Raw genomic sequence first — 24,452 nt, forward strand, 5'->3', positions numbered from 1 at the left:
TTACCTTTATTATCATATATTTTAAAATTCACTAATGTGTAATTTGTATGACTGTCAACAATTAGTTATCAGCCTTCTTCCTCAAATTAAACTGAGGCTCATGTAGATGCAGATGAACCCTTACGACACAACAAATGCATTAAAATACTTCTGGACTGATTGTAAAATTAAACGATACACTTAATTACTCATGATAGACTCACATTGATGGTGGGGCATTTGAGTCAAGTTAGTTTTTAGTGCCACCAGTATGCTGTTCACAATGTGACCATTGTAAGAACTTCTTCATGTGCTCCATTTTGACCAAAGACATATGCTTTTGCTTTGGAAAGAAAAAAAAAACTGAGCAAATGTAGTATGAGGATGACTGGATTCTGATTACAAATGCCATCTGAGTTGAGGCCTTTGTAAAAGGACTGGCTTAACCAATATTACGGATATGCCAGGTGCTCTCTGAGTTAAAGGTCTGTCATAATAAAATTAGCTTGACAGCTATCCTAAATCATACATGTGGTGGCAGTGAATTAAGTGAACTATATTCCTCTGGTCGACATGTTATGACTGCCAGGATTTACATAAAAGGTATAAATTACACATGGGCAGCAATATTGAATGACTTCAATTAGGTGTACTAGAATGGAGCCATTGTTCATACTGACTGTGATGCAGAGTAACTAATCACTTCCTTTTTTTAATACGCATGGTTAAAAGTGTCACACAACACTTGCTACCAGTGATCCCAGACTTTCTTGTTAGGTTTCCTTGGACTAATGTCAAAAGCTTTGTTTTTTCCGTCTCATTTCTTGAAAGTATTTTTTGCTCATGAGCAATTTGAACCCCTTTGCATCTTGGGTCAACTGCAAGGAAAAGCTTCAGCGGATAAAAATAAAGCAAATGACCTTTAATTGCTCATGGAAAATAATAATAACAACTGGAAAATAATGCATAATAATGTGTACCAGATGAGGATGGAATGTGAAGTAGCTGTACATGTGCAAAATAGTGGAAATCTATTTCAATTCGAAATCATGGATCAAACACTGACTTTTCTTAACTAAAAGTGGACAGTGCAAACAACAGGAAAGCACTATATATTTTTAGAAATGTTGTGTGCCATACATGTATTTTAAGTGCATTTTTCAAGTGGTTCTGAACTCTTTGAAAGCTTTATAGAACATGAATGTTTGAAAAGATTTACCTATCAAATGCTACTGCATCAGTCTTTGAAACGTATATTTACAAACCTTAAGACCCTTTAAAGGAAGCTGTGGCGATTCAGCACCTATGTGTTTTAAATATAGGGCCCATTGTCTCAGAAAATTAAAGATCTTTGGCTTTACTGGAAAAGGAATTTGCCCACAGAAAAAGACCTTAGACTGAACTTTGCGGCCTCGTTGAGGTGACATTCGTAAACCTCCCTTCTGCAGTGGTTGTCACGGTTTCCTGCCGGGAAGCCTGAGTTCCAGCTGCAGATGGTGTCAGTGATGCACGAGGGGATCTGACAGGAGAGGGGAATCCTGGAGCAGACAGGAAGGGAGGGGATAGGACATAGCATCAGTGATGGTATGAGGAGTCAGCCCTCGTGCTTTCTGGGAAAACCTGAAATCCAAATATAACTTATTGAAGACGGCGTAGGAAAAGAATACATGCAAAGTAACGTCAAAGCATTTTTTTGTCATTACGCAGTCAGGGCATTTTTCAATGTAGAAATCCATATATTGAAGATGCTATCACATCTGTATCTGTCACAAGCACAGTATAAAGGGTGTGCTTCAAAGATATGTGATGTTTTAATTGATGTTTTAATTTTCATGTTCCATATTAGTGATAGAAAACACCTGAATATGAACATTTTTTTCTGTGTCTGCTTTTGTTTAAGAAAAGTAAACACTGATGTGATTGATATGTTATTCCATTAGGGACTGACATTTTTATAGTGCTGACCAAACAAAGAGATAAAACTTTTATTCATCCTGTACAGGGAGCTGCAAATCCCTGAGCTCCCAAATATGTGTTTCAAGACTATAAAAGTCTTTTAAACTGCCTGGTAAGTCTGCTAAAGACATTAATTTGGTTTACCTGGAGAATAGTAATTTATCAAATAAGTGTATTGAAACAATAAAAAATACATTCTTAAGTAGGTGAGAGAAATGAAAAGCTATGTAAGGACAACATTAGAACAGAGAATAATAGCAATCACACTCATTGCTCTGTCTGTCTCTACTATTGATTTCACCACCATACTACAGTGAATTACAAGTCCTACATGTATTCCCTAAGCTAGTCTTTCATTTCAATAATTTAATTTAATCTAAATTGATTTTACTTCATTTTAATTGATTGCAGTTGAAATGTAATATTTCACTTCTTCCTATATATAATAGCTGCACAGAAATAAATATTGTACTGAAACCCTGCCTCCTAGTCTTAGGAGCTCAGTCTTGATCACCGTTTTTCTTCAGGACTGTGATCTCAATAAACTAGAATAAGATAATAAGTGAACCAGGGAGTGCTTCATTGATCACTGTCTGCGAAGTGTCTGGGGGCCCATGATTTTGTCTTCAACCTTTTCTCTTCTTGGGTTATTACTTTTGAATTTACAGGAGGAAGAGGAAGGTTGGAAAATGGCCCCCAGCAACTTCCTCCCCACAATGACAGAAGGAAGCAAAACATACAGAGGTCAGTATTTCAGTATCTGGAGATACCAGCTATGGTGTTTATAGTATTCCCCATTGCGGGTGATAAATTCAGTCTCAGTGTGCCACAGGCGATTGAGCCTGCTAGTTCACTGTTCACTGTGGCCAAAGTAAATAGGAAGGATGAAGACAGCCTTCACCTGTGTTGTGCACCAACCCTTCTGTATGATTTACAGGAGGGGTGAGCACTGGGCTGTGCAGGCTTAGAGGGGCTTGGAGAAAGTGCATAGCCTAAAAATACAGGGAGCCCCGCCCGTGGCCTGTGAGCTCCCTACAATGAGATAATAACCTGAACTGCTTGGTCTGATCTCATGGATCTTCCATATCTGTGGCCTAAAGTGCCGGGCATCGCCATATCACCCCAGTGGAGAGAAAAGGGAAAATAAATGGTCAAATATAAGATATATTTGACCATTTATTCTCCCTTTTCTCTCCACTGGGGTGATATCCGAATTATATTTTTGGAATTAGTTTCATAGAACCAATAGATTAAATGTGTCCAAGAAAAATATTTTGAAATTGTTTTTTACCTAGTGCTGGCACTGAAAAATACTAACTGGTCCATGAACTGGGGAACATGGGATGATACAGAAGAGGCCTGGAGAGCAGTCTGGGAAATCCCCCACAGTTTCATTGCCTAGGAGCCTGACCTCATAAAGCAGTGTGCCAGCATACCCGGGGGATTAGGAGAGGCTGCTTGACGGGATTTGTGTATGTAACTCAGGATGTCGTGCTGCCCTTTGTAACTCTAACTTTGATTTTTACAGACCTTTCATCTGTGCAGAAGTATATTTATTTGGATGTATTTTTCGGAATCAGGACATCGCAAATCAACTTAATCAGTTTAATCAAAAGCACCACAGCCCAGACCCCGCATTGTGCTGACGTTTCCTTTCATTGATGCCACACAGAATAGCCTGACTCTCAGGGTGACAAATGGGAGAGAAGGCAATGGGGACAAGAGGGCCGCAGTGCCGCTAAGCTGCTTACAGTCCATTGCGCACTATGCCACTCTGCCCCCTTGTGTTAGCTGTCTGAACATGCTGTGAGCCGTACTGGACTACCACAGGGCCTCCTTGGGTCTGATTGGCAAATTTGTTCTTTTTCCACTTTAAGACTCTCATGTTTACCACATCAAACCTTTAATGACTTACATTGGCAAACAGCCTTAGGGAAAACTTTCTTCATTGTGCCATCTTTGATTATACTAGCACAGAATCATGGATCGACTTTCAGTAATTGCTTTGAATAATAGTCGCTTAAGATGTTCTAAGGAGAGTAAACAAACAAGAGCTGAGGTTTTCCTTTGTCTTTGACTATGTTTATGACTGTGACTGTGGCTGTTGCTGACCAGCTTGTCAGTTTGTGAAACTGTATCATTTTATATGTGTAGCACCTTCTGTATTAAGGAAATAATACAGATTAAATGACTATATCACAATAATAGAAACAGAATCATTTAAACATACCTTTAATTCTGCTTAGCATATATTAAGTGTAGGCAAACAATCAGAAACATCTGTTTTGCCTTTATTCACATTCATTAGTGTACTACAACTGTGCCTAAGGTTATTATGACAAAAACTGTTTAGAGTTAGGCTTTCCAAGAAAGCAAAAGTCTCTATGAACAGCTCTAAATGTGTTTCTCATAATAATAATAATTTCATAATAATTTGCGTATTAACCTTAATTCAGAGTTGCTGTTTAGCCTTCTTTGATGTTTCTTAGCGAAAAGGAATTTCTCATGTATACTTGTATGCATAACATGCGTGTATGTACTATACACACAGTTCAGACTATTATCTTGAACAGCCTTATAACTTTCTATTTCAGGAGGTGACCTGATAATCTTGACAAAACCTGGATTATTTATTTCTCTTTCTTCCGCTCATTAGAATAATTTAGTCATGACAGCTCATTGGAGGCCAGCACCTCAAGGGAGGTGCTGGAAAGAGCCAAACCTCTGCATTAAATCAAGATAATGACAAGAAGGAGAAATAAATAAACCCCTTTTCACAAAAAAGCGAGAGCCCTCTTTCCTCTCTTGGACTGACCTTTGTTCACTGTGGAGGAAGCTCATGACTTTCATCTGTTTCACTGCAAGTTCTGTTGCCAATGCGGGGCAATGGAGGTAGGAAACCAGCTCCTCAGAAAAACAGAAATGAATGCCTTCTCTGTCATGGGTTGTCCATTCTAGTCCCTTCTGTGCCTTGACAGACATACTAAAGAACTTCCCCTTTCTAACTTAAAGAGTCACTGAAAAGGCTGTCGCTTTTTACCACATTGATGGATGGTAGAGTAAAAAAAATGACCAGGGTCAAGGTGCAACTGTAACATCTTATAAGTGGTTATTCTTGGTTATTATCTGTATCATGAGAAAAAGCTTCATTTCATATTTCCATTTCTCTATCACACTATACAGTGCCTTGCGAAAGTATTCGGCCCCCTTGAACTTTTCAACCTTTTGCCACATTTCAGGCTTCAAACATAAAGATATAAATTTTTTATTTTATGTGAAGAATCACCAACAAGTGGGACACAATTGTGAAGTGGAACGAAATCTATTGGATTTTTTAAACTTTTTTAACTAATAAAAAAATGAAAAGTGGGGCGTGCAAAATTATTCGGCCCCTTTACTTTCAGTGCAGCAAACTCACTCCAGAAGTTCAGCGAGGATCTCTGAATGATCCAATGTTGTCCTAAATGACTGATGGTGATAAATAGAATCCACCTGTGTGTAATCAAGTCTCTGTATAAATGCACCTGCTCTGTGATAGTCTCAAGGTTCTGTTGAAAGCGCAGAGAGCATCATGAAGACCAAGGAACACACCAGGCAGGTCCGTAATACTGTTGTGGAGAAGTTTAAAGCCGGATTTGGATACAAAAAGATTTCCCAAGCTTCAAACATCCCAAGGAGCACTGTGCAAGCGATCATCTTGAAATGGAAGAAGTATCAGACATAAAATAAAAAATTTATATCTTTATGTTTGAAGCCTGAAATGTGGCAAAAGGTTGAAAAGTTCAAGGGGGCCGAATACTTTCGCAAGGCACTGTACATCATGAGGAAATACATTTTTATGAAGATATTGTATCTTACTCAGTTGTAAAGTCAGAAAATATTAGGATTGCATTGATCACCTAGTAATAGTAATTTATCACTGAGTAATCTGTACTCTAGGGCACAACAATATTTTCGGATTAAGTTATTCCATTTATTCCATTTAGCCTGATGTTGCCAGCATCCTAACTAGTCTTTTGTAGGTGCTTTGGATCCCTTTCATTGTATGTTGGTGTGAATTCAAGGAACTTGGCAGTGTGGATGAACTAGATTGTGTACACTCTGGTCAAACTAGAGATCTTTAGCCAGTGTTTACTTTGTCTCCCATGCTAATGAATCACTGACATTTTTAAAAATGGTATGTATAGTACTTCACCTTTTTTGGAGAGTGACTTTCATGCTTGAGTAGCATTTCTTTGGCATCAGAGGCTGGGTTGAAATTCGGCCACCTGTTGCTTCATTAGTACTGCAGCAATTCTTTTTTTTTATGGTAATAAGGGCAAATGAACACATTTGCACTTATAGAGAAAATGCCACAAGAGTCCAGGCCTGCGATTTCAGGAAGAACGGTCCCAGAAATGTGGTGCCTGCTCCTGTGAAAACCCCACTAAAGCACATTAAAACCACACCATTAACCTCAACCAAACATGAAAGGAACTTGACGCACATCAACAATCACAATGTTTTTAGATTTTTTTATCATTGCCTCTCAAGTTTACTGCCGATATATACAGCATGTGGGATCTTGAATGACAAAAGGATAACATGCTACTGAGTGTGATTTTTAACTTATTATGTGACTAGTACCTTGTTAGATACATTGTAAACATGTGTAAACCGACTGCTCACCAGTTCATGCTTAGTTGTTTGAATATTTTGCGAACTGATTGACTGGTTCCCAGATTTTAAAAGTCTGTGGTTGAGTGTAGCTGATGTCCCTGTTCTGTCCTAATTTTCATGGGAATGTGCAAAAGCAGGCTCTTCTGGGACTTTGTTTCAAACTTTTGGGATTAGTAATTATGGTGATATCTGCTATTTAAACAAGGGTTTTGCATGTAAAACTTAATTCCCTCTTTGTTTAGGATTAACAGTGTTTTCCTTTCCTCTTAGCTCTGTATAAGAATTGTTTTATCAGGTGTCCTTAATAGGTGTATAATTACATAATGAGTTTATTAAGTATAATGATGTGAAAGCCAAGCTGCAGTCTTCTTTTATTTATTCAAGCCCAATGAAAGACTGGTACAGTTCCAAAGCTTTGTTTGCTCTGTTTAAATTAAAAAAATAAAGCATTTTCCAAATTAACAGTGACATTTAAGTAAATCATATTTTTTAATAGCGAAACTAACCCTTCTTTTACTTGCAGGGATTGTGCATCCCTTTTTATGGTAACTTCAAAACACCAACATTTTTTGTTATATCCAGCTGTGGAAAAAGTCCACCTTTTTGCAAAAGAGTGGTAGCCTTGCAAAAAAAGTTTTTTCCTGTGTGGCAACGTCACGGTCCATTTGCCTGAGCTGATCTTGTGTTTAATTTAAGTTTCCTGGCCAAGGTCTTTGCAATAGGAAATGTTACTTAATAGGAATCATTCTTCCTGTCAGTGTTTTGATGGTGAAAACAAGTTGTTCTGCCAGAGAGAAGAAATATGTGCACTGGCATACCAGTCTGTACTGAAATACATTCACACAATTAGGTGTCTTGGTATTCTTTAACCTGCAGATACTATGCTTCTATGACATTCTTGTCTACAAATCAGGAAGATGAAGGACTACAGCTTAAGACTGATTTCTGAATAGCATAAATGTATTTGTCAAGTTAAGGAATCAGGTATATTGCTTTTTTTCTGAAGGTTTCTTTGGGAACTGGCTTGTGTGTAAAAGGCTATAAAGGGTTGCACATTATGTAAAAAAGAGAAATCCCTGTCACTCTGTCTACGCTCCTGAAACAAGAATGAGAAATCTGTTTATTATATTGCTTTCTTCTTCATTGAGATACAGTGTATGTCTGTATATGACGTGGTAGCTTGGTGCCTAGTAGTTATCTCTATGTAGGTGGAGATAAAGATGAAAAATACAAAGCATTAAATATTCTGTGCCCTCTTGTACTTATTCCTTCTTTATTTTCCTGAAAAATGGGCCAAAGCCCTGGTTACCAAGGACGACCAGGAAAAAAATCCAATTGATTTTCCTGAGAACGGTGGATAAAGAGACCTGGTGAATAAGTGCCCAGTCAAAAGTACTGCAAAAGTGGGAATAGCAGTGCAGACTATTCAATATTCATGACCTTTCAGACATGCAAACATGGCTGAAAAATAGAGCATTTAGAACTATAGCAGGTAAATTGTTTGTTTGTTAAAAAATTCCAGTATCTTTCATGAGTGAGACATTGTTTAAGAACAATGTTGTAGAGATGGTAATAGCAGAGTCAGCTCAGGTACTGACTCTTAGTTTTGTTGCACCCAAAATAGTCTAATCCTTGTACCTCCAAGCATCTTTATGAGCTAAAATGGATTCTGTCTTTAACAAAATATCCCAAATCCCCCAACTTTGCAGTGAAAAGCAATTAGGCATCAGAATGCCCTGAGGATGTTTTTCAAAAGTGACTTTTAGAAGTGGGTCCTGTTGAAGGCAGCTTGAATCTTGATCTCATAAGCTGATCAGATTTCAAAGTGAGGTTTTAGTACGTTTATATGTTTACGTGACTGCCCTTTGATTGTGTGAAAGAGTTCGGAATCATCTAGTTAGTCCCTTGAACCTTATTTTTGAGGAATGCTCCCGCCTCATGGCGGCATTTAATGGTATACTCTACCCTGCTGTAGAACATGTCTATAAACTTACTGTTGTGATGCGGCGATCTGATGGAGGAAGCCACATGTTACTGACAGGATGGAGAGCTGTAGCCCAGTGAAGACTCAGAGAGGGTCCCAGGCAGGCAGAGATAGCCATAGCAGGTTTGCACACGGAGACTGGTGGAGATTTGCCGAGGCTGACAGAGGCAGATCATGATTGTGGAAGATGGAGATAGGTATAAGGACTTGGAGGCAAGCACAGCTTTTTAGAGCAGATGCAGACAGGGTGGCTGGGCCCCTGAGCAGGACTACAGGCAGGGAACCATGCCACTGGTCCATTGCTTTAGACTGCAGCTGGCTGCACAGAGGCAGAGCAGGTTCAGGACAGAATGGGAAGGATTTCAGGCAGGATTCAGGCAAAGTATCCTAAATCCTGCCTGAAACCTTTCTGAGGGTATTGCTGAGGGTGCTACCATTGTCGGAAGGTAGCTCAATGACAGAGCGCCGGACCAGTGGCAGGGTTTAAATATCCTGTCCAATAGCATCCATTCATTCGACAGAGGAGGTGGGGACAGTTGGCCCGAGTGAGTCCGAACAGCCCCTGGTGGAATTGAGCTCCTCATGAAAATTAGCCCAGTTTCCAAGGCGACCATGAGCTGCGAGCTCTGGCTAGTCCGGGCATAACACTTATAGCTGCAGTTGTTGCTATATGAGTTGAGTATAAAAGCATGCCGCGATCTTATGGGGCTTAAGAATCGAGCAGAATGCCGTGTCACATGGTGTGGTGTGTGGCAAGAAGCTTGAGAACAGAGATCCACAGGTTTCACAGCAGTGTGGATTCAAATGTCTTGGCAAGTGCAATTCCCACCTGCCTTCTCTGATGTGAATTACTACCCTTCCCCCTGGCTCTGTGCCTTTGTGCAGCGGAAGGCTGTCTTCCTCCCATGTGTGAGAGAAAGCCAAGGGACAAAGGGCCGCAGGTTATTTAGCTGAATAATTCCGACTTCATTTCCCTCTTTCTGGCTAATTACTCAGAACAGCCTTGTGGCCACTTCAGCATGATGGAAGAGTTTTCTTGACGTCGGTTTGCCTTGTACAAATCCTAATTGCGAATTTCCTCCCTGTTCCTGTTTTTAGGGACTGTTTATCTCAGTTCAATAATAGGCTACTTTGAGCTTTGTTTGTACCCGTGTGTGTCTCGGTGATTCAAGCTTACTGGATTTGCATGAATAAACATGGGAACTAGTTAAAATTGTCTTGCCAGGAGGACCTAAAAGCAGTTAATACTGAGAGGAAAGCAATAGACAGGTTTCACAGGCTGCTCAAGCACCTTCAGGTCTCAAGACACAGTAGCTTAACTCAGTGTCTCTTTATATACTGCTATTTACATACTTCACATACAGAATTGAAAATCCGCTATAATTTTCAATGCCCACCTGTGTGCCTGAAATCTTAGCTATCTTTATCTTTGTGTGAGAAAGGTGTGAACAGAGACATGGAAATTTGATGTATTTATATATTATTATATTTACATTATAATATGTATATGTTATGTTATTCAACATTTTTGATGGTATAATGAGAATGTGGTTATTGCACATGATAATTTACTATCCTAGCTTTATTTCTGCATAATCTCTGACATCTAGTTAACATTTTGTGACATAGTTTACATAATCTTGTCTAAATAATGGATGAATGGTAACATCAGTAATAATTGGTCTGAAGTTTTATTTTTTGAACAAAAGAAGGTGTCCTTGTTGGGCACCACTGGCATTGCTTGTTATCCTTACCATGTGAAACAGCAGTCATTGTTTTAACATGTTTCCTCAGACCACACACACTCCAAGTCTACCATATGATTACAACTGAAGACAAAGTAGCATTATGAAATCGGTTATGAGGAAAACAGTGTTTGCGAGTGCAGGTTTTGAGGTGTCCAGGTGGAGCGACGCATGTTGTTCTGTGTGGATTTCAGAGGTATGGGAGAACAGAGACGAGAAGCACAACTTCTCCCAGCGCTTTGATGCCCAGCTGGTGAGGGAGGAGAAGAGGGTAGAGGTCGAGGAGGAAATCCGCATACAGGTGGGGAACCTCTCCACTATGGTTTACAGTAATAGGGGCAGAAGGAACCCGGTCATTCCTGGAACTGGCAGTGCCACTGCGTGTGCATGTGCTGTGTTTTGAAAATAATAAAAAATATTATAGCAAATCAATTTATTCTATCTTTAAATTTTTGCACAGAAACCTTCAGGTTTGAATTTGATAAACACTTCTTAAGAAAACTAGTTGTGGTTTTGGTAAGAAGCATTTAACTTGACAGTTTTATCTGGGCCTCATTTTTGGCCCTTTTAACTGGCTTTCTCCAGCCACCTTCCATCGAGCATCACTGTTAGTGAGCAGGTTTGGACAAATGCTCGGTATCCTGTGGTTGTTGCACTGCGGTTGCGTGTTGAATAGTCATGGCTGTCAAACCTTGCAGGTGGACGAGCTGATGAGACAGGAGCTGAAGAACTTAAAGTTAGCTGTGGACCGGGAGAAAGGGAAGAAGAAGAAAGGGAAAAAAGGAAGCAAGAAGGTTAGTGATCCAGTAGGCACCCACAATTTAAAGGCCTGGGTCTGGGGGGCCTGAGGTCAGAGGGCAGACACTGTAGGAGAGTTGGAGTATCTGAAGACAATGAGGACACAGTGCTCACTGCTTGGATAAACAGTACACCTGCAGTGCCAGCACAGCACCTGTATGCTATAACCAAACTGACATTGAAATGTAGATTAGCTGGTCTAAAGAGGAATTACTTTTAGCTAAGGTTTATAATTTGTAGACCATTAAGACCTTGATGATGTTTTGAAAAACATGTTTACTGTGGGTGTAATAATGTGTACAGATGTTATACAGTTTCACACACTGTGTTTAACATCTTTTATCTGAAGCAAGACAAACACAGTAAATATTTTTGTGTTACAGACTTCAACCTTTTCTAAGTTTATTACTCATTGCATAGCTTAAATTAAGTGCGTCTTTTTTCAATTTGAGATCGGCGGTTCATTTTTTTGTTGTGCTCACCATGTTTTGGAATCGCCAGTTGCATGTTTTTCATGTCACGGCTCATGGCTACGAACCCTCTGACCTTCAAAATACAATGAGACAGTGTAGGCAGACTCCTCTGGCCCACCCACCTTCGAGCCACTTGTCTTTTAATACGTCATGGGCAGTGCAGCTCTGTACCGGACCTGCAGTGCCGAACGGAGGAAAGGAAAGGGGCCAGCAAAACTGTAAAGTGGCCAGGAGGCTGCAGGGGTCACTGAGTTTGCCGAGAACCAAGAATGCTTTGGCCGACTCTCCCACCCTGACCTCAGTGCTGCTCAGAGTCCATCATAACCAGTTTAAGATCCAGGCTACCAATATCCATTGTGCTTCATGTCTGCAGCTGTTTGTAGAATAGTACAAGTGGAACTGGAAGTTCTCTTTCAGCAAAATCTTTGGTGAAAGAAACACTAACCACAAAAGCAAAAACACATTTCCTACTGATTAAATTGGAAAGGGATATCCTCTGTGGTTTTGGTTTATTCTGTGGATGGGAAGCAGGGAGGCCAAGTTCACGCCACACTCACACAAGCAGGGCTAAATGGACATGCTGTAGAAACATCACTGGTCTCTAGTGTAGCTGCCCTAGAGACACACTGAGCTGAAAAAGTCCCAGGGCTTTCAGAAACAATGCCTATCTCCTGGGGCACGCCGGGACCATTTGAGAATAGGGTGAGCCATTAAAATGACTTTTGCACGCTAGGAGAAAGGAAATACAGCCACTTACGTCTGAGGCCATAGAAAATAAATCAGGGAAGTGTTTTTATGAACCACTCCTATTGTAAATGGTAGATGTAAATATTACTGTGTTTTGTGGGTGTGTTAGTTAACTGTGGCTGGCCAGCCTAAATACTGTAGGGGGCTGCAAATACAGTTGACTTGCCACACTCATTTGACACATACTTGTCCACTTCAATTTTATTTTACAAGATAAAGATTTAGTAAAGAAATAAACTCACATACAACACAGGAAGCACATAAAAACTTCATTTGCAGGTCAAGATTTACTGCTGGAGAGACCCCAGCTCCTTATATCCAGCCTACATTAGATCCCTAAGAATATCAACCTCAGTGCACTCGGAAGTCCACAAAAATCTTTCTCAGATGGTTAAGACTGCTTTCATCCACTAAATAATTCTCTGTGGGTGATACAGCACCTCAGAATTATATCATTGGAGGTTCATAATTGCTCCTCATTGTACTTTGCAACAGAACAGTAAACAAATAAGGCCCAATCCTTTATATTTCCCTAATAAAATTTCCTAACTTTTGTTTGTATTCACAGTCTTGCGCATCCTGCTTAACTTGGCATAGCACTGAGAATCCCTTTTTGCCTGTTGCTTGTAACATAAATCTAGGTACTTGGTACTTCCATCCACTATTTTAAATCAATACAAGAAGTGTGAAGAAAATTGTGGACAAAAGCAATTGACAACATTAAGATAATCACAAAACTCAATAAAGTGACAACTAAGCAAAGCAAAATAGGCAATGGGTATATATAGAACATCATGCTAGTTTTTTTCCCTTTAAAGAATGGCACTTGCTGGCATCCTGGCTAGTTGCTATTACCTTGGTGAAAGATTTATATCTAATCTGCTGTTTTTTAGTTCAGTTCAGTTTATTGTCATATACACAAGTGTAGTGAAATGCTTATGTGCATGTATGCTCCAATATAAAGACATTAAAGGAATCACCAACAACATAAACACAGAACAGCAACAACAAGAAGTTGCATACCATACAACTTAAAAATAAACATCAGTGTGAGCACGTGGTAGGGGTAGAGTTCAGTAATCTGACATCTTGTGGGAAGAAACTGTCTCTGAATCTGGACATTCGTGCCTTTATGCTCCTATAACGCTTCCCAGAGGGAAGGGGGGAGAAATGTGAGAAACCAGGATGACTGGTATCATTAGCGATACTTCTAGCCTTCCTGAGACAGCGAGTTGTAAAAATGTCTGCCATAGAGGGGAGCTGTACTGCAATGATGGACTGGGCTGACCTGACCACCCCCTGTAACGCCTTCCTTTCAGACAATGAGCTGCTGCCGAACCACACTGAAATCCCACACATGAGCACACTCTCAGTAGTGCAACTGTAAAATGTGGTAAGGACAGCTGAAGATAGACCGAATTTTTTCAACTTTCTGAGGAAGTAAAGGCGCTTTTGTGCCTTCTTTGTACAGTAGCTCCAGTTACATGCTGGGACCACGTTAAATCATTAGTGATGAAGGTCCCCAGGAACTTGAAGCTGCTAACCATCTCTGCAGCCACCCCATTGATGTGAATAAGGGTGTGGTGCTCACCCTGCTTTCTTACACCGATGACCGAATCTGGCAGCGAATGTGGGAGGACAGCGATGCAGTGTTATGTGATGTCTGCATGTGCTACTCTAAACCTTGTTTTGAATTTAACCCTTAGACTCACTTTAAGTTCACCCTTTTCTAGTGCCCAGCCTAACATTCTCCCTTCAAATTATCTCATCTCTAATCCTTGCCTTTAATCTTTGGTCAGTATAAGAGCATCCCTTGGTCCAGTCTCAAACACAAACATGGCTCAGGTCTTAACAATAAGTTTCATTCCATCCCTCACCCTTATACTAGCTTGAAGCCTAACCCTACATCTGAACTGTAACCCTAGTACCCATCCTAACTAACCTTTACCCTAGCCCTAACCCCTGATGTTACCTGCAAATCCTGTCTTGACTATTTTCTTTTTAAATACTAATAAATTGCATTACCCATACATTTCAAATTGATTTTTAAAAATAATTAGATTTTTTACTAGCAAGAAAGAACCACAGCAACATAAGTCTATGTACATCTTCTGTGCACCTCACTATAAAGCAAATTATGGTGTTGATTCTGTAGGCTGGCTGGAAGATATTTAGGCCCTCACACACAGCATCTTAAAAAATGGAAAACTTTGAGTACATAGGAGGGAGAGGGATGACATTCTGTCATATAAAATGTAAATACGGCTGCAAAATGAAGAGATGTAAGTTCAGTGTGTTATGAAAAAAAACATTTAATGTCTTGCTTCCATTTCTTGTAAATCCTGGCAGCCTATTTTGTATTTTCAGTAACTCTATTCAAGCGCCATAAAATGGTGGTTTTAAATGCACTGATTCATCTTTTCCTTTACTCACTTTCTTTTTATATGGTCAAAGTTGTTTTGGAAACTAAGGTCTAGCCCATCTGATGGATGTGTTGCTCTAACTGGGCAATGGAAAAAGATCATTCAGTGACTGCGACAGGCTGGCTAGTTCCACACATGCACTGCAGACTGGTGTTTCCAGAAGTAGTACATTTGTTGCTTGTTTTGTCGTCTCATGGCTGTTACACTACACCATCACAAGATCTCTTTTGTGATAGTTTTCTGATATTGACCAACATCTGCTGGAGGAAGTCACAAGGAAAAAAGACGTGGAAATGCCTTTTGACATTTGAAGAAGAAAAACAAATGCCAATGCAATGAGTTACAGATTATGCTTTTCTATGCTGTACGGAGATTGATCTAGGAAAATGTCGTTTCGCTTACAGCTTTGTCGCCATGGAAGTATAAACTTCTTACGCGATCTTCTTTTCATCTGTCGTTTTCTGAAGCATTGCATTATCCGTATATGACTGTTTACATTTTCAATCAGATTTGTAAAGCTGGTCCTCTCTCTGCTTTGGGTTCTTCTGAAGAACACAAGGTTCTTTTTTGAAACATTAAATCAAGATGTGAGTAAGGACGCTAAAATAACTTCTGTTTCATCTGCATGGTGCGCATTGTCCAGAATTTAGCAGAGTAAACAACTGAACTATGACTGCTGCCTCCCAGTGACACTTTACTAATGATTGTATTCTGTATGGGGCTCCACAAATCTCAGCAGCTTAAACCAAACAGAGACACAAGGTTCAGAACTTTAGTTCAGTACTCAAGTAGCTCCTCGACATTTTTTTGACGATTTTGCTTTTCACAGCACAGTTTGATAGTTTGCTCCTAACGCCCATAACTCTTTATGTCCCGAGTCCTGAGCCTTGAAGTTATTTGCACTTTTGCAGCTTTGTCCTCTGGTGCTGGTTGTTGAGTTGGACATGAATAAACATTGTGTAAGAGTATTCTCATATATGTTGATCACATTTCACCCAAACCTTCTTGTTATAAGATGTCCTTAACCTCTAGATATATGACCTTTCTTAGAGCTTTAGTGTTTGCGCTCTTTTTAAATTTTTTCCAGCAGAGTAATATCTTTTACTTGCTCCTGTAATTGGGAGTTGGAAACACTGCTGTAGATTAGGTCATTCTGCCGTATTATATGTTAGCAACCATTAACCTTCTTAATTTGAATTCATTGATTTTTTTTGCAGCATAAGAAAGTATTTAATTAATATTGTAGTAAAAGAGAGGCAAGTTAACATATAGCAGTAAGAACAATAAAAGGTAGTGTGCTTTTTGACACTGCAAAACCAATACTCAAACAAAGCTTTGCATGTAATACTGTATTAGCAATTAAATCTGTTCAATAAGGGTTTCCTTTTTTGCCTATCCATTGTATACATATTTCAGCAGTCATTCTAACTGAAGCATTTTGAAAGAGTAATCTGTACCTGTTATCTTATTTTTCTGCACATGGATTCTTTTTCAGAAGAAAAAAGGGAAAAAGGGTGGCAAAAAGAAGAAAAAGAAGGAGAGGGACCTGACAGCGGACAGGTCTGTTAAGGCGCAGCTCCTGCTGTCGGTTCTTGCCTGAGAAAGCATGACATGTCCCGTACTGCAGCATTCCGAAGTTTGCATGGTGAACCTGGAAAATCCTGTAAAACATGTGCTTCGCTTGAGATCAGATCTGTTTATATTTGAGGTTGTTTAAATCCAGTGCTCTCTGTTTACACCTGCCTTAGCACAAATTACCCAAGGCCTCCAGCTAACACTAATTGGAATGATTTGGAAAGGAACAGTGTGTGAGAGACAGTCTTTTTCTCTTATCTCCTAAAGCTACAGTATACCACTCTGAGCCTGGATATCCTTCACTGAAGGTGCTGGAATCGCTCAGATAGGCCAATACTGTGTCCTCCCGGGAGAAACTGCTCACAGAGCTTTTGATTTGATCCTGAACTGCAAGGTTTACTGTTCTCTTGACACTTGGAAATGGATGAGTCACTTCTTTTGAATTTAATCCTTGTCGCTTTTTTTTTTCCATGGAACTGCAGTCAGAAATGGGCTAAAGAATCTGAAATTATGCAACTGCATATAAAAAGATTTGAAAATTCTTACATTGGGTTTTTTTTAAAACATCGGTGGTCAGCTGTTTTCTTCAGTCTTAGATGGCAGAAAGATTTATCTGTCATAACCTGAAACAATTTAATTGTGATAAGTGGGAGCTAACACTCTTGTCATTCATCTGTAGAACCATTGAATCGCTGTATGAGGAGCTGGTTGAGGCGGGGTTGCTTGTCAGGCCCTTGAACGTCAGACTGTCTGATTATATTGGTAATCTCTTCTTACTGCTTCCTAATGCTCTGTCACTTGAGTTCTTATTTTACGCTTAATCTATGTTCAAAATCTAGAATTCATTAGGTTGAACCCTTTTATTTTCAACCTCTTTATTGTATGTTTTTTAATAGATGCACAGCCGTTTTTCTGATTTGTAAATTGTGACCGTGTACTAGTGCAGGATGTATTAGGTGTTGTGGCTAGCGCTCAGTAAAGAGATGGTAATGGAATGTGACTTTGTCCACGTGGGCAGTGCTGAAATGAGGTTTTGGCAGACAGAAGTTTTTTGTGGCCAACTACAGCAGTAAGCATGGCTCTTATGCAAAATTTGATTTCTTTTTAAATTAATCAGTATGCCTCTTTCCATGAAATCATTTTTACCGCATGAGCTGAACACAGGGAAACTAGACATCTTGGAAATGCTGTGTTCAATAAAGGTAGTAAATTAAATGAGAATTTAGCACTAAAAACAACAGAGATCGTTTCTCTTGTTCAGTCAATTGTATTCTAACATGGAGAGAGTGACAAAAATGACTGTTAAAAAATGAAAACCGAAACCTTCAGGAAACATTTAAAATAGAGTACAAGTATTATTGTGACCACTTAATGGCAGGTCCAACACAAGAGGCAGAACAAAAACAGCTGTGTATCAAAGAGTGTGTCCTGCACATGGTGCTTTGCTGCCATTATTTAGGTTATTTAGGATTAAGATACTGTTGGTCACAAATGAGTGGACATCATTCAGCCCATCTAGCTTGTTTTGTAGTTAGTAGCTAATTGATCCATGGATCTCATTCTGCTGTTTCTTAAAAGAAGCCTGGGTATTGGCTTTAACAGTATGGCTGGGTGGCCTGATTCATTCTCCCTTTCAGTCAAGAGGTGCCTCCTATTCCTGGTTTTAAATGCACTTCCAATGCACTTTCTTACAATTCTTTTCATACACAGAAATTACTGTGTTTAAGATCAACAAGCAAAACCAGACGTCATGGGATCATTTTGCAAAATAACTTTTCTCTCTTGCCAAATACCCGATTTTCTTTCATTTCTTTCCAAAAAAGTGCCGTTTAATCATTACGAAGCCCTGCAGCTGTTCTTCAATTTAACGTTTTAATTGCTTCAATCAGTGTCATCCTAGCCTCTTCATATAAGACACAGAGCAATTTGGCGCAGCTCTAGAAATTTGGATGAATGTGGAAGAGCAACAGGGGAGGGTATCTTGGGGTGTCAATAGTCACAAACTAAAGGCAAGTGATTCAGATCCTAATCTTCTCCTTTCTGACTTTCCTTCCCTTTGCAGACCCACACCTGTCTCCTCGTACCTTCCTTTTCCTGCACCCCATGTCTGTCTTCTTATAAAAGTGCTGTGGAAGACGTATGTTCCCCATGTGTGACCTCTCTCACTCTCTCCTGCAGGAGAATACAGTTACCTGGGCACCACACTACGACAGGCAGATATTGAACCTATGCCATCTCTGTCTGACGTCAGGCAGCTGATCGCCCTGTATGGAATCCTGCCACTTGGTAAGTCTCCAGAAGAACAAATAAATAAATGAATAAACAAAACTGAACATAAAGGAGGAGCACATAAATGAAACTGAAGACTGAAAGCCAGCGCACCTCATAACGTTCCAACATTAATTTTTCAAAAAAAGGACCTGTGAAGCACTCTGGCCGTGAACTGTGTTTGAACTGGGCCCATTTAAACAGGGGCTGCGTTTCTTTTGTCACTTTCTCTCCAGCAGCATGCTAGCAGGGTGTAATGCGCCGAGGGAAAGGTGGTGTTGGGTGTCCCATGCCGTATGTCAGTTTATGTTTTGAATTTCATCCCCGTTTAATAAACTCCAGCCTGGCTCAATGGAATTATCACAGCGATCAGAACCTGAGTCAAAATTTGATCCTAAGGTTAAGGGCAGGCCCATTGAAATCCCCTCCAGCATGGTGGGCCATGACCTCTTTGTCATTCAACACCAATTATAACTTAAATTGTAACTCTCGTGTTTGGGTCTGTTGTATTTAGTTAGTCGCTGGAGGGACAGGGGAGGTGTAGAAAGCACGGGGTAACCATATATACAGTATATTAGTACTATCAAAAATATCTCTTAGCGAAGTAAAGTAAAAGTAAGAAAATTAGAGTATGAGGACTCAAGACTTTTTGTTTTGCATTAAATGAAAACAATGGTCTAAAAAGGTCAGCTAAAAATAAAATAATAAATATGCAGCTTTTGAAAGATATTTAATTCTTCTAGTAGGTGCAGGCTTAAAAATATTCTTTAGCCTACATTTGTAACCAGAACCTTTATTCTAGTTTTACTTGGATGTTTTAGGGTTTTTTTTGCTGTTAGAAAGACGTCATTATAAATAAAATCTGTTTATGAATGCCTTTAGTATTGCATCAGTCCTGGGGGATAACATGTTGGGTTTTTTTGCTCTCTTGCAGTTTTTTGTTTTCGTTCTTTCTCCTTGAAGTGTGCTGTTCTTTCTCTCCTGCCTACATCACTCTGTGCTCCAGTCCACTAGTCTTTCATTTTCCTTTTCCTGAGTTTCAAACCAGGAGCTATTCAGATCTGAACTCAGTGAAATTGTAGAGCTTCTCTGCAATTTCAACCACTTGCACTTTTCAAAGCACACTGCCCTGTAGTCCACTTCAACAGCAGAACGTGCAGTTGTGTTTCCTACTCAGGCCTCCTGCGGCTGAAAATGTAGTTTAGGCTCTTAGCATACCTAAAAGAGGAAACCAGTTATGGACTGCTTTTTTTCAATCTTGATTTTTAAATTTCTCTTGTTTGTATACTACAAAGGGGAACTGTCTTCTCACAAAAATCTGTCTCTTAGCCTCTCTGAGGTGTCTGTATTGAATTAACTAGCTAACAAATTTGAAGAAAAATACTTCGACTTGTCTCAGAAAGAAACCTTTTACATGGTGCACTTGCTGTCTCTTAGGCAAACAGGCCAAAGTACACAGTGGTGTGAAGGGCGTTCTCCTGCAGGGCTGTTTTCACATTTCACGGAGGTTATCTGTATCTTCAAGTGAATGGAGGCCAAGGTTTAAACACATCTCATAATCTAGAGAAAAGGCTACTTTTCACCAACATGCAGGGCGAGGCTTCTCGGCAGAAGAAAAAAAAGAAATGTATTCCTGAGGAAGTTCTCATGGCTGCACACAATAGTACAGCACACAATCTAAAGTGTATCATTTATTAGAAAAAATCACTTTTTTCCAATAGGAATATTCAGTACAATGCTTCTTTTATTGCTTGTCTGGATAAGAGAATAACATCTCAATACCCTGTCAAGGAAAATTAGTTCACTTCCAAAAGGAAATAAAAAGCATTACATACATGCATTAAACCACACAAAAAAAGCCTTAGCAGCTGTTTCCTGTGCAGGACATTATACCTTGACAAGTGTCACTAAGTTCTAATATATAAACACTCCTTACTCCTGCTTATGTAGAAACAAGTACAAGTTAATTCTGCACTGAAATGTAAAAAAAACATTTAGGCATAAGGCTTCTACGACAAAATAAGTTCTTATTTTCTACTCTCACTGTAAAATTATCCTGTACTTGTTTCTTTCCAGCTCATACTTGCTGACACAGCTCTCAACTCTAATCTCTACACTTGTTCATGCCTTTGCAAAGTCAAAATAAGCTCCTTGCTTATGAAAATCTCGAGTGATTCTAGACTAAGTTGAATGGCAAACACAGGATTTAAGCCACATACAGTATTATGATAATGTACCAACAGCAGAGTGCTTAGAGTTCACCTGTGCTCTCAGGAAAATTTGGGAAACACACATTTCTGATTAATTGCATAAAATTAATAATACAACAGCAATATGCTAGGAACCTTTTTTTAATTAAAAATAATGTTGCACCTGCTCCGGGTTTCTGGACCCAGATGATGAGGTGCATGTGTGCAGTCTCACGCTCTTAATGAATGTTATTTCCTGGCATCCGTCCAGTATTTAATTTAGCAGAATAAACATCTGATTAGACACAATGCTGTGTGCTAAAGGTGCATGCCAATTAATCTTTTGTTCTTTAATGTATTGTGCCTCATTTGGGTTTTTTATGTTGGCCCGGCCATCAGTTAGATTAATTAGAGCATAATGGTACATTTAGGGTTATTTATATTAGATAGTTCGCTCCCACCTTACATTTCTCTGGTAGTTATAAGAAGCTTTTTTTAATGTACAATTCCGTATTTTATAGGAGAAACTAAATTTTAATCTGTGGCTTTAATATGAAGAACACATTATGTTAAATTATAAGAAAATAATAGTCATTTTTTGCAGCCTTTGAACCCAAGACAAATTAGTAGCATTAATAAGAGTAGGAGTAATAGTTTAAATAGTATCTTAGTGTAGCTCTCTTTGCATATTTTGTACTGTTTTAAGTTGATTTCAAGAAGAAGCTCTGTTCTTTCCTCATTGCGTAAGTGACGTCAGGAACTTGTTGCCCTTGTCCTCACTGTGTGCTTGTGAAAGGATCCCAGGCTGTCCACGAGAAAGCGCCTTTGCTGAAGACACTGCTGCTGGCCGGCCCAGCTGGGGTGGGCAAGAGAATGCTAGTCCACGCCCTCTGCACTGAAACTGGCGCCAACCTCTTCAACCTTTCTCCGGGCAACCTCGCTGGGAAATACCCAGGCAGGAGCGGCCTGCAGATGATGCTGCACATGGTGTTCAAGGTATAAAGGGTCTTTGACAGGTCAGAGACCTACCCAGAAGGTTTTACTCTTGAAACTGAACCTAAATGCTATGAAATTTCCAATTGCTTTATACCACTTTCCTACATTTATATTGGTACTCTTAACCTTTAGTGTGTGGGGACTGTTTTCTTCATTACAGAGATTTTGATATGAACTTGTTTCTTATTTAAAGGGTCCTGAGGCAAGTTCTTGGATTCAGAATACCAGAAATTCAACTAAACTATTTTAAATGGAGAACTATTACTCTTCAGGTTGGCTAGGATTAGATCCCTTATTTGTAACACTCAAAGAAAGACAGTAAGGCATTATAATACCATTATATATACTGTAATGGATACAGTATATAGAGAAAAATAGAAGCATGACTTTTATATGCATTCTATTGTGTCATATTTTTATAGGTGTGAAACGGAAACGTTTGTGATTCTGTTTAGAAACAGAATTGTGTGATGTGACAGTAGGATATTCACACAGGCAGCAACCAGTAAAAGAAATAGAACAGTCCATTTGTCTTGTAACTTAGTTCTGGGTTTTGTATCGGTCACCATCAATTTACCTGGAGATTTATTTAGAAATAAAATCAATTCCGTTTGCTGAGAAAGAAAAATTAGGTGTGCTGGCAGAGATTTGGTTTAAGTTCTCTTTTTCACAAATCATTTTTGGATTAGTTGTACTGACTGATGTGCATATTCATATTGGTCTGTGATAGGCTGTGAAATGTGTGAAGCAGGTGCTAGAGGGGAATTCAAACCATGAACTGCAGATGTGAGCATTTCACACTGCAAATATTTATGATTTTCCAGTTTGTCATTTCTATATCATCTAATGGGTAAAAAATTCCCACTGTTAGAGTATCAGAATGAGATCTAGAAAGCACAAAGAAAACATATCCATTCAGGCCTGTGTATATTAGATTTTCATGGTCATATCCCTAGGCACACATATGACTGACCACTGATAGATTTAGCATGGTCTCTTAATGAACACCTTACTTTTGCATCCATGAATCATCAGTTGTGTGGATATCCTTTCTTTTGTCTGTCATCTCGGCGATTTATCATTGCCAAGATGTTGTGTTCTCCTCTGAATGATTGGGGAGCAAACAAAAAAGCCTTCATCTTACAAAGAAACACTTCTTTGCCGCTGGCTTGAAAAAATAAACAGAATGTGACAGTGTAGCTTTAGTCATAATATGCTGTTTGTCAGACCAGCGCACCAGAGCTGCAGGAGAAGCTCTTCTTTCAACACCTCTCAATTTATGAATACAGAGGCACGACACAAGGCAGAAATACTAGAAAGTGGTCAGCAGCAGCAAGTAGGCTTGTCCATTGTCCACATTGTTCGAGTAGAAACAGGTGTGTCTCATCCAGAAAATAATTTTACCTCGACATCTGTCATCGGAGTGAAAACTGACCATTTCAACGGGCTCATTTATCAAGAATAGCTTCTTATCACTACTTTTATTTTATTTGTCCCTTGTGGTTTTCTGTATCTGTCTGCAGGAGAATGACAGAACAGGCATCCATAGTATCACGGCCAGCTCAGGTCACTTTAAGTGCAGTATATAACTCGGATACTCATAATTTAAAACTGTTTCCCTCATTGCCCTTTAACCATATAGTTTCTCATTTCCAAAATATTGTGTGATTCCATGGGATTAACTAAGATTGTAGTCTGGGTTTCTTATTAAATATAGATTGAAATGAAGGGCAAAACAAACATATCTATCACTTTCCAAATATGACTTCTACTGGGACTGTGTCATCACTGGCTGATTCACCTCATCTGCTACAGAATGTTAGTAAAATTAATGATGATCATGTCGTTCAACGATTTAGGATTCTTTCTTTCCCCAGCCACTCTTTCTCAGATTTCAGATTCCTTCTTCCTTTTCTTCAGATGTGGCTGAATTCCCAGCCACGCAAACATTCCCACCTCCTTCCAAAGGAAAGCTGATTTTCTTTGTGAAAGAGTCATTCCAGAAACAGTCATAAAAGGGTCATTACCAGTATTATTTCATTAGCTGTAGAGACAAAATATAAAAGCATTTCATTTTTGTTAATGGAAAGTGACTGTTGTATTTTTCAGATCAGTGCTTTGGAATGCTATTAATTTCTGCACTTGTATATACTTTGTGGTGTGGGTGTCACTTTCTAACATTCTCTGGAGAACGTAATTTGTATGTGATTTTCCTGCACCACACCAGATGCTGCTGACCTTTAACACAGTGTTTTGCAGTCTAAGTGAATAATGCTGGATTCTGTAAATGCTTCTCTATGTTGAATTCAGGCAAAGTATAGAGACAGTGATGAGACTTCTGCAGAGGTGTAAATATTCTAGTATGGGCTTATGGTACACACTGATCACAAGGACCCAAGTGGAGGGTCCCCCTGAGTGGCCCCAAGGGTAAAGGTATTTGTCCAAGTGCAGACTGAGCTCCATGATCTCAGGTTTGAGCTTGGGTCAAGTCACTCGCCAGCTATGAGCAGGATTCCCCAAGCTGCAGTCCACAATGGAAGGTAGGGTGGAACTAGACAGCAGGGCTCTCAGTTCTCAGACATTCTGAGCCCTGAGGCCTCCAGGGCACTTGTAGGCATGTGCTGTGGTTAGCTAGGAGTGCACCTCTCCTCCAATTGGTG

At 39.5% G+C, this 24,452-nt stretch overlaps 1 protein-coding gene across 1 annotated transcript in view; it reads left to right on the plus strand.

Annotated features, from left to right (window-relative positions):
• Positions 1 to 24,452, plus strand: part of drc11 (dynein regulatory complex subunit 11) — a 56,316-nt gene that overhangs the window by 20,732 nt on the left and 11,132 nt on the right. Inside the window, exons 10-16 of the mRNA XM_088931046.1 lie at positions 2,604 to 2,679; positions 10,518 to 10,624; positions 11,022 to 11,117; positions 16,260 to 16,324; positions 17,019 to 17,101; positions 18,518 to 18,625; positions 21,593 to 21,792. Coding sequence (XP_088787172.1) covers positions 2,604 to 2,679; positions 10,518 to 10,624; positions 11,022 to 11,117; positions 16,260 to 16,324; positions 17,019 to 17,101; positions 18,518 to 18,625; positions 21,593 to 21,792 — 735 coding nt within the window. The remainder of the gene's footprint in view (positions 1 to 2,603; positions 2,680 to 10,517; positions 10,625 to 11,021; positions 11,118 to 16,259; positions 16,325 to 17,018; positions 17,102 to 18,517; positions 18,626 to 21,592; positions 21,793 to 24,452) is intronic.

This window comes from Atractosteus spatula, chromosome 13 (genome assembly GCF_055471065.1).
Source record: "Atractosteus spatula isolate fAtrSpa1 chromosome 13, fAtrSpa1.hap1, whole genome shotgun sequence".
Lineage (NCBI taxonomy): Eukaryota > Metazoa > Chordata > Actinopteri > Semionotiformes > Lepisosteidae > Atractosteus > Atractosteus spatula.